The 10,467-nt window shown below is 54.2% G+C and overlaps 3 protein-coding genes across 3 annotated transcripts; 1 reads left to right on the forward strand and 2 right to left on the reverse strand.

Moving 5' to 3' along the window:
- Window positions 1-877: 877 nt before the first annotated feature.
- BZA05DRAFT_427660 (uncharacterized protein) lies at window positions 878-2,522 on the forward strand (the record flags this gene model as incomplete). Its single annotated transcript, XM_051486071.1, has 3 exons — window positions 878-1,525; window positions 1,585-2,257; window positions 2,308-2,522. 3 exons carry the CDS (start codon window positions 878-880, stop codon window positions 2,520-2,522), a joined length of 1,536 nt encoding a protein of 511 aa, XP_051334906.1.
- Window positions 2,523-2,765: 243 nt separating this feature from the next.
- Window positions 2,766-4,931, reverse strand: BZA05DRAFT_380231 (ATP-dependent RNA helicase rok1; the record flags this gene model as incomplete). The annotated part of the gene is made up of 2 exons (XM_051481909.1): window positions 2,766-4,580; window positions 4,641-4,931. 2 exons carry the CDS (start codon window positions 4,929-4,931, stop codon window positions 2,853-2,855), a joined length of 2,019 nt encoding a protein of 672 aa, XP_051334907.1. The 3' UTR covers window positions 2,766-2,852.
- A 795-nt stretch (window positions 4,932-5,726) lies between these two features.
- BZA05DRAFT_209442 (uncharacterized protein) lies at window positions 5,727-7,044 on the reverse strand. Its single transcript, XM_051479597.1, has 2 exons — window positions 6,506-7,044; window positions 5,727-6,451 (listed from the first exon to the last, which is right to left on the reverse strand). The coding sequence occupies exons 1-2, from the start codon at window positions 6,856-6,858 to the stop codon at window positions 5,881-5,883; spliced, it is 924 nt and encodes a 307-aa protein (XP_051334908.1). The 5' UTR covers window positions 6,859-7,044; the 3' UTR covers window positions 5,727-5,880.
- Between the last annotated feature and the right edge of the window lie 3,423 nt (window positions 7,045-10,467).

The following is a 10,467-nucleotide window of genomic DNA, read 5'->3' on the forward strand; positions in this document are numbered from 1 at the left end:
GGTAGTACAGGATACAGCTCTATGGTGCTTAATGAGGCGGAAGCTAGCGTGTGGCTGTTAAGTTGTGGCGCTCTGCCGACAGAAAGACCTTGTTGACATTTGTTATATAACTTTACCCCAGCATTGAGACAATAGATATAAATAAAACATGATGAACCGGCCGAAGCAGTTGATCCGATGGAATGTCCATATTCGTTGGATTATTGATTGCAGGTCACCGTTTGGCGTCGCGTTGTAGAGACACGAAAGTCATTCGGAAGACCGCACGTGATGATAGAGGGCGATCATCTAATCATATCTTCCGTTCGCGCAGTCCAGGATCTCATCTTGAGAATAATGCGGACAACGAGCCTCCTCGAGTCCTGGTCGTTCCTTCTAAGCGACCGTGCACAAAGACAGTTAGGTTGAGCACATCCCACTTGGTGAAATCCATAGAAGGCCAAGTCCCAGGTGGAAACGGGACCATAGAAAGTCAAAAAAACGAGCCTAGAAATATAAGCCGCAGCTGCGCGATTTCTGTACTTTTTCTTTGTTTCTTGCATCAGTCCCTACACCCTAGAACTCGGCGATGTTTTATACGATGTTTTATACGATGTTTAATTTTTTTCGCTGCTGGGTGGAGAAGCTTTACTTTTTGCTCCCACTCGACGGAGTGAAGCAGCTAGTTTCATCTGCACCGGTCGATGCGGCTCTCAGCGCCCCAGAGCCGCACGAGTCCGCTAAGCCGCATTTGGCTCCGATGACTCCATCTCCATCGCAACCCCACCATTTGCAACCAACTAGAACGAGCATCAACCCCACTACGGAACGGCAGCGGGAACCACCAACCGACCCCGAACAAGACACCCGCACCGATCTTCCCCGCGAACCCAACCCGATGGCAACACCTGCCCCCGCGATCGGCGCGTCGCCGCTGGCGACCATACCCGAATCCTCTGCCCCGCAGGCCACCGGGTCCGCCGCCGAGACCCCCGCCGTGCCGGCGACCAAGACGAAGCCCGCGGAGAAGAAACCGGCCGCCTCAGCCGCGCCTGCGGCCACCGCTGCTTCGAACGAGAAAAAGCTGACGCCGAAGGAGCTCAAGGAGAAGAAGAAGGCTGAGAAAGCTGCCAAGCGCGTACAGAACAAAGACGCGGGTTCCAGCGGGGGCGCCGGCCCCGGCGAAAAGGGTGCAAAGGAAGCTGCTGCTGTGGCGGCAAAGGGTGGAAAGAAGCAATCCGAAGGCCCCGTATCCACTATCCGCATCGGCGGTTCCGCCCCCAAGGCGAAGCTGGCGGCGCTGGCGGCGAAGGAGGCGGAGGCGGCCGCAAAGGATGCGGAGGCGGTGAGAGAGCATGGACTTGTCGGATTACTCAGGGATCTGGAGGTGGAGCAGAACGGAAAGAAGAAGAAGCTGGCCTTTGGGATCGACAACGCTCACCCCGATGTCCACCCTGCTATCATCACGCTTGGAATGCAGATTAACAAGAATGTCATTGTCGGATCGAGCGCGAGGTGTCTGGGCTTCCTGTTAGCTATCAAGCGAGTATGTGTGGTATTCTGGATTGCGTCGAGGATGTTAGCTGATACTTGATCAACGGATAGGTGATCGAAGACTACGAGACTCCTCCGGACTCCTCCCTCAACCGCCATCTTCCCGGCGCGTACCTCTCCCACCAGATCAACTACATCACCTCTGCACGGCCGATGGCAACAGCAATGGGTAACGCGGTGCGTTGGCTCAAGACGGAAATCTCCAACATCTCTCCCGACATCACCGACGAACTCGCCAAGCGTACGCTCGCCGATATGATCGAAGGGTTCATCCACGAGAGGCTCACGGCGGCGGACGAGATGATCATCAACACGGCGTGCGAACGGTACATTGAGGACGGCGATGTAATCCTCACGTTTGGCAAGTCACGCGTGGTTGAGGAGACACTTATTGAGGCCCACCGCAGAGGCCTGCGCTTCCGCGTCGTGTCGGTGGATAATCGCCCGATGCAAGAAGGCCAGAACTTGCTCGTGAGCATGATCAAGGCCGGCATTGCTGTCAATTACATCGACCTCTACGCTGTCGAATACATCATGCAGGACGTCACCAAGGTCTTTGTTGGCGCGCACGCTGTCATGGCGAACGGCGCTCTGTACTCGCGTTCTGGTACGGCCGTCATCGCGGCCGCTGCGAAAGCCCAGGGCATCCCCCTCATCACGCTCTGCCAGACGATCAAGTTTTCTGAGAAAATCAACATCGACGGCATTGTCAACAATGAGCTCGGTATTACTCCCTCTACACGTTTCGCTCACATCCTACTAACTGATTCTCAGCGGATCCGGATCTAATCGTAAACACCTCCCGCTCACACTCTTTCCCTATATATGGTCCTCTCTCCAGCTGGAGGGAAGTAGCAAACACGACGGTAGTAAACTTTAGGTACGACGTTACCGCAGCGGACAACATTTCTATGGTTGTTTGCGAGCATGGCTGTGTTACTCCCGAAGGCGTTAGTTATGTCCTCAGAGTGAGTGGAATGGATCGGTAGAGTAGGGGGTGTGAATATGGGATGGCAATGGGAAGGCGTTTGTTCGTGCTTTTTATTTTTGGCTTTTGTGCTTCGGGGATAGAGGCGATATGGAAAAAGTTTGGGTTTTGGCGGTGTCTGGGAAAGTAATTTTCCCTCGTTCGGAAGTTACTGCTTACATCGTGCACATGGGGGATTGAAATATTCCACAGTGCGAGATGCGCATACATCCTGCGCATTTGGAGGATATAATTTTTACGAGCTCCTCGCCGCCCAGTGCACTATCATCTGGAATCTTCCAAGTACATACATCGCAGTAGAATAGAACTTTTAGACGCCATTCCCAATCAATCAATCAAACCCAGTGAACTCCCCTACTTCCTTCCCACCCTCATTGCCCAGTGGAGCACCTCCATCGCCCTCATCCTCACTCTCGCTGGCCTCCGCCAGCTTCCGCCTCCGACTGCCTTCCAACGCGCCCCTCTTCCGATCCTCCATCTTCCTCTGGAACCCACTCTTCGTCGAAATCCTGTGTTTCGCATCCTTACCTTGGCGCACCTCGACACCATGCAGCTTGAGCTTTTTCTTGTCGTTCTTGCTCGTTTTTGGTAGCGAGTCGAGAAGCCACTTCTGTACGCCGCCTTCGCCGCCACCGGAACCCTTCGCCGACGCGCGGATGACGTTTGCGATTCCCTTGATGTACGGAATATCTTCCTTCGTGCAGTAGGTTATTGCCGACCCGCCCTCACTCCCGGCACGCCCGGTGCGGCCGACGCGGTGAATGTAGCTGGCGACGCTGGTTGGCAGATCGTAATTGATGACCAACTTCACGCCGCGGAAATCCATACCGCGCGACAGGATATCGGTGGTGATCAGAATCCAGATCTCGCCGAGCCGGAAGCGAGTCATCGTCTCGGACCGGACCGTGTCTGTGAGTTCGGAGTGGAGGACAGCGATGCGGCCGGGGGTGGGAAGATCATATTGGATTTCGTTGTAGAGTGCTTGTGCGCGCGGGATGGATTGCATGAAGATGAGGAGCGGGGGTCGGAGACTGGTGGTGAAGAGGTTGCGCAGCGCGAGGAGTTTTCCCGCTTCCGTGGCGGCATAGACGATGGATTGGGAGATGGAGGGAAGAGAAGTATCTTTGATCCCAACGACGAGGCGGAGCACGGCAGGGGGGTTGGTAGGAGATTCGAGGAGTGTCTTCGTCATCAGGTTTTCAGTGGTGGACGGCATCGTGGCGGACCAAAGCGAGGTCCTCAGACAGCCATTTTTGGACCGGTCTCGGATTGTCTTCCAGATCGACATAGTCTGCTCGAGAAACAACTCATCGAGGAGTACGTCGGCCTCGTCGAGGACCAAGCCCATCAAGCCCGTCATCGAGCTCTCACCAGCCGACTCGATGGCATGCTTCAAGACCAGCGGCGTGGAAACGACGATATCCGACTTCACACAAGGCGTCTTATCGTCCTCCGGCACCGTGTCCTCCGCTGAAACTGGTCGATGTCCCTTCTTGAATTGCGAAACCTTGATGCCTGTGCCTTCGATCAACTTTTTCACCTCGTTGGCGATCTGCCCCACAAGCTCCTTCGTCGGTGCAAGAATCACAGCCTTGATCCCCTTCTTGCCTCCATCTTCTTTCCGCGCCCGCAGAAGTCTGTTGACGAGCGGCAACACGTACGCCAAAGTCTTTCCGCTTCCCGTCGGTGCGCACACGAGGAGATCCACCGGCGTCCCCTTGCTCACTCCCTCAACCTCCAAATCTGACTTCATCAGCACCGGCAGCGCACCCATCTGCACCTCCGTCGGGCTGGCGTATCCCTGCGCCAGGACGTTCGCGTAGACCCGTCGGGATAGGTTGTAGTTGCGCAGCTCGGGGAACGCCATCATCGGTGGTATGAGAATGCCCGTCTTCTTCGCCTTCTTCTTTGCTTGCGCTTTCTCTTCCTCTTCCTCCTTCGCTTTCGACTTCTTCTTCTTTTTCTTGTCCCCGGCGTTCTCGTCTTCCTTTGGCTCATCCGTACTCGCGCTCAAGACGGTGAACTTCAGTTTGTTCGCCCGCAGCCGCCTCCACACCTCCTCCTCGGTCACGACCTCTTCGTTCACTTCCTTCTCCTCATTCTCGTCCTCCTCCTCCACCTTTGCGTCGCTCTCTGCAGCTTCATCATCGCTGCCGTCGCGCTTCACCCTCTTCCCCGCCGACGCCGTAGCTTCAGCACCCCGCTTTTGTCCCTGTCCGAAAAAGTCCGGCACCGCAACATCCGCGTCGACTGCAATCTTGCGTTTCTTCGCACCTTTCGCGCTTAGGACCACCGGTGTGGGTTTCGATGGAACGGGGTTCGACGGGACGGATTTAGATGCAGCGGGTTTCGATTGTGCGGGGCGCGAGAACGTCGCGGAGCGCGTCAGGAGTCGGAAGACGTCGGTCATTGTATTGATCAATCGCGGGCAGTGGTGGGGTGTAGTGGAATGCGATGGACGCGGTGAGGGAAGAGCCGCATGGAATTTTTCTACTGTCTCGCTTATCGAAAGGCGCTAACTAACTAATCATCAGGCACGTGAAAAGTTAACAACGCGACGCCACAGCGATGCCACAGCACAGTCCGTGTGCTACGACGGGAGTGCCACTCTAGTGATATGTTATGAATGTGAATAGTCGTACAGTACAAACGCTAAATTCCAACCGCCAGGTCTAAAAGATACAAAACAGCAAAGACGACAATATACGCCCCAATTCGCTGCAAGATCTCAAGCTCCATCCGACAAAGCACACCATCTGACCATTTTTGCACCACTCACGACCCCGCCGCAAACCGAACCGTCTTTTTGCCGCTCTTCTTACCCGACTTCAAATATCTAATGCGCGCCAAATGGTTCGCCCACTCTTCATACATGCGCAGCTTCTTGCAATCGGGGTTCGTGCAGATGGCTATGTTCATTTCATTTTGCACGCCCCAAAATGTGCATTTCCTGGTGTAAGTTAAAGGTTCCGCCATGTCCGTGTTGTTGTGAAGTGCTTGTGGTGGAAGGTATCTTGAGCGATTTCAGTAATACTCGGAGAGGTAGTTTGATAGGAGTTTGGTTGTGTGTGATCTGGAAGATGCGGTACCGTTGGAAATGGAGACTAAGATCGAAGGTTGTGATGGTCTCTTAAGCTGCGGGCGAACCGATACATGAGATCGGGTATTGAAGGCGCCGCTGCAACTTCGACCTTTCAAAGTAGGCCATTGGGATCTCAGTGAACCGCGTTGAAGAGGGATCGTGTGCGGGGGCGATCTGTTATGATACTTAGAAGTGCACTCTGTTCATTGCATAAGTCAATATTCCGCACTGTACAGTCATTACTGCTAGCATAGGTATGCCACCCGCACCCCCAGCCTCAACAACCCCAGTCGCACTCCCGCCCACGCCTACCATTCGCCCTAAACGGTCTATGTCCTCGGCCATCCCCCCTGCTATGTCCTCGGCCGTCTCCCCTGACGGGCCAATGTCCTCTGCTATCCCCCCTGCTATGTCCTCGGCCGTCTCCTCTGGCCGGCCAATGTCCTCGGCCATCTCCCCTGACGGGCCACCGCCCTCCACGGGAACTACTCCTCCTTCCTGGCCCCGGTGAAAAGGCATGAGGGCGCGGAGCACCCCTTGCGTGACGAGCAGCATTGTTGCGACCCACCATGTCGATCAACTGGCGGTTCTGAGTTTGGTAAATATACTGGACTGCCATACTGTGGTGTTCGAAGCTGAAATGGTCTATCGAAGCGCCGCTACGGATGAGAGATTCCACGCCCCGTGAGTCGCCCCTTCTCATCGCATGGATCAAGGCGGGTTGACCTTGAACGTAAGCGTTGGGGTCGTAACCGTGGCCCCGAGGCATCGGCTGGGGAGGGTGTCTTGAACTAGCCATGACAAGTTGTGTGCTTCCAGTGCCGCCAGAGTTGTAACCCGAGCCGCCACTGTGACTACCGTAAGCGGAGATACTATATACGTTATTCCCGGTAGTATCTTACTAGTGACCAGTGTAGTAATCACCACCGTTGTAGCCCTCGTTGGCGTTCCCGTAGTAATCACCACCGTTGTAGCCCTCGTTGGCGTTCCCGTAGTAATCACCACCGTTGTAGCCCTCGCTGGCGTTCCCGTTGTCATTACCACCGTTGTAGTCCTCGTTGGCGTTCCCGTAGTAATCACCACCGTTGTAGCCCTCTGTGGCGTCCCCGTAGCCAGGACCTCCATAGCGCTCGTCGCCGCCGAATCTTGGACTTTCGTAGCCCTCGTTGTCGCCGAACCTTGGACTATTGTAGCCCCCGTCGTCGCCGAGGCCAGTATTTTCATCATCGTCACTGTTGGAGCCGTTGTAGGCCATAGTCCGTGGAGTTTGTTGCTGTTACAGAGCGGGTGATGATATAGATTCGATCAACAAGGCTGGGTTCTTCGTCGGAAGCGTATTGGAAATCGACAAGGCGCCGGTACTAGGTGTAAATAAACACAATTTTGATCGTCATCTGTTGCTCGCAGGTGATGCTTTTGAGCATGGCGACCATGGCCGGTCTCACTTCTTATATACTTTCCTGTACACCCTCAGAACGCAGCCACAGCCATGACGGCTTAATATTTGTTGGATATTATTGGCCGCATGTAGAATATCCGCACTGCGCAATGCGCACATGGTTTACCATCTCCCGCCACTGCGCACAACTAGGCCACCGTCGCGATAACATAAATAACATAATGCATAATACCAGGGTCTACTATATGCTAATTGTGGGTATCTACCCCGCGTATGTGGCGTTCTCTGGTGGTTGTGTGGGGTTCTGGGCTCGCGCGGCAGTGCTTCACCAGATAAAGCCGAGTCTCGACTCTCGTGCTACATACAGGCTGGGCGAACATGCGCGTACTCAGCCGCACCCCCTTCCGCGTGCCCACAATTTCTGTGACACTCAGCGACAGATCATGAAGAGTTCAGTTCATTGGTGGCATCCGTAGCCCAATCGCTTACTTCGTCGATCGTCTGCATTCGCCTTGCACAGCACGCTGCAGTGCATATCTAGCGAGTTTTCACCCGGAACGTGACAACTAAAGGATGACCGTCCATATCACGTGATGAAACTATGATCACTCGTCCCGAAAGGGCCTACACTAGCTTTTTGCAGAAACACGAGTGAGATATAATGAAACCTCCCGTCCTCGTCCGAGGCCCAGGGCGGACGGACTGGACGATGGAGAACACTGCTGCAGGAGGCCTTAGGTATGTAGTAACGTAGAAAAACAGTGACAATGATGGACTGCTACATTGACTGATCTCCGCCATTACTGCTAGGATATGCAGCACATAACCTCACAACCCCCTCCGTACTGCGGCCCACGCCCACCATTCCCCCTAGCCGGCCTACGTCTTCGGCCATTTCCCCTCCCCTCCCTCTGTCGTCGGCCATTTCCCCTGACCCTACTGTTCCTCCTGACCGAACCCCGCGTTCTAACGGACCCTCTGTGTGCTGAACGGCCGCTTCCATCTCCTATGACCGGTACCCGCCCTCCACCAGAACTACTGCTCGTTCCTGGTCGCGGTGGAAACGGATAAGTGCGCGGGGTAACCCTTGCCTGAGGAGCAAGGGTGTTCTAAGCCGGTGCGTTGCTACAGTAGTGGTTGTGGGTTTAGTTATAATAATTCACTACTATATTATAGTGTTCGAGGCTTAACAGGTCTATTGAAGTGCCGTTAAGTACGAGCGCTCCAACATCGCGTAATTCACCCCTTCGTATCGCATAGATCAAGGCGGGTTGACCCTGGACGAGAGCGTTGGGGTCAACGCCATAGTCCTGGGGCATCGCCGGCGGAGGGTGTCGTGAGCGAGCCATGGCAAGTTGTGCGCTTCCATTACCGCCAAAATAAGCACCCGAGCCGCCACTGCAACCACCGTAAGCGGAAATGCTATAGACTGTTCCCGGTACTATCTTACCATTCACCATCGTAGTCATCATCATCGCAGTCATCGCTATCGGAGTCATCATCACCGTAGTCACCACTATCGTAGTCATCACTGTCGTCGAAGTCGTCACCGTCGTATCGCTCGTCATCGCTGCCGAAGCCGGTGCCTTCGTAGCGCTCGTCGTTGCCGAAGCGAGTACCTTCGTTGCCGTAACGCTGGGTAGACTGGTAGGCCGTACTGCCGTTCCTGCCGTTGTAGGCCATAGTCGTCGATTGTGTTGCTGCCAGCTGGTACAGAGGAGGTGAGGATAGAGATTCGATCAACAAGGTTGGGTTCTTTGTCGGAAGTGTATTGGGAATTTGGGATCGACAGGGCGCGGGTACTAGGTGTAAATAAACTCAATTCTGATTGACATATGTTGCTCACTGCCACCGGTGCAGCTTTTGAGCATGGTCGGTTTCACCTCTTTTGTACTTTCCCGTACAACCTCCGCACGCAGGGACGCCCAGAAGGCTTCATATGTGCTGGATATTATTTGCCGCATGTATTGTGCTCCTAGAATATGCACACTGCGCGCATCGTTTCCGATCTCCTGCCACGCGCTGCGCACAGTCTTCACGTATGCAGGCCACTGTGGCGAGAATACAATCGGTATTACCAGAGTCCGCTATATGCTAATTGTGGACATCTATTGTAGGGTTACCGGATTACCGTAAAGTATGAGCCGTGACGGTAAAGTTCCCGCCTATGATCTATCAGGCATCGGGAGCCCGCATAGGTATGTGCGGTTCTCTGGTTGTGGGGGACTCTGGGCGTGTGCGGCTGTGCTGCACCGGACAAGGCTGAGTTTCTTGGCGTAGATATGGCTGCAGACTGTGCGAAAATCCGCGCATCCAGCCGCATCCCCTTCCACGAGCTCACACCTCCCGTGACATTTAGCTACAGATCATGAAGAGTGATGAAACAGTCATCCTGGAGTTCATTGGTGACATCCGGTGCGCAATCGCTTCCTTCGTCGATCGTCTGCATATCTACTCTACCTTGCACATTACGCTGCAATGCAAAGCAAGTTCTCGGCCGATACGTATTCAGTGACGTAACCCGGAACGTATCCACTGAAGTATGACTTAGATAATATGCAGAAGCACAGCGCAGCTGTTCACTAGCGAAAGCATGATCGGTTTATGCATCGACCGACGATTCCACTTGTTCAGACATACCAATAGTGCTCGTCAGTGGTCACCCCCTCCGATCGCTCCAGGCGCAATGAAGGAACTACCACGCTAGGTAGGTATTCAGTGTTCACCACCCCCGGTGTGATCTGTAGAACCAGAAAAAAAACAAAAACCGTGCTGGGCTCGATCCTTTTTTGACCAGTCCGTCCGAAAACCGCTCCCGGACGGACTGCCAAGATACAGCGCAGTCCATTCTGAGGTTCAGGACTGACGGACTGGGCTATGTCGAAAACTTGAGTGCATCAATGCAACTGTGCTTCTTCTGTCCAGATCTGTCTGCCGACACGGACCAGTATGCACGTTCGTGAAGTCTTCCCCGACACATCTATCCTGTTCTGACTCCTCTTATACCGACTAGACCTAGGCTTCGGTTAGTTTAGATATATGTTTTGTCACAGCCAGACCCTCCAACAATTCGAACTGGGAACAAATCGGGGTCGTTTCCAGACCAACCAACTGTTGGGGGGGTAGTGAACTGAACCAACTGGCAAACTGAACCAACTGCCGGGTTTTGAACCGAGAAAACTGCTTGGCCCAACAGTCCAATGAGACTTAAAATGTTTTCAGCTAAACCTGTCGCCACCACAAACCCACTGGCCAACCACGTACAACCCACCACCCACAGGCTACCATCATATGCAGGTCGCTGCCCCAGTTGACGAGCGCCAGGACTATGCTTCATTGCCTGTGGAGAAGAATGGTCGAAGCTGCACTGCCGCATTCGAATGGTGGCTGAAACCGCCACAGCAACTGAGGTTGAACGGCTGTTGTCTGACTGCAAGATGATTCTGACTGTTAAATGAGCGTTCA

Source organism: Tricharina praecox (genome assembly GCF_024521635.1).
Source record: "Tricharina praecox strain CBS 144465 chromosome Unknown BZA05scaffold_44, whole genome shotgun sequence".
NCBI classification, from domain to species: Eukaryota; Fungi; Ascomycota; class Pezizomycetes; order Pezizales; family Pyronemataceae; genus Tricharina; species Tricharina praecox.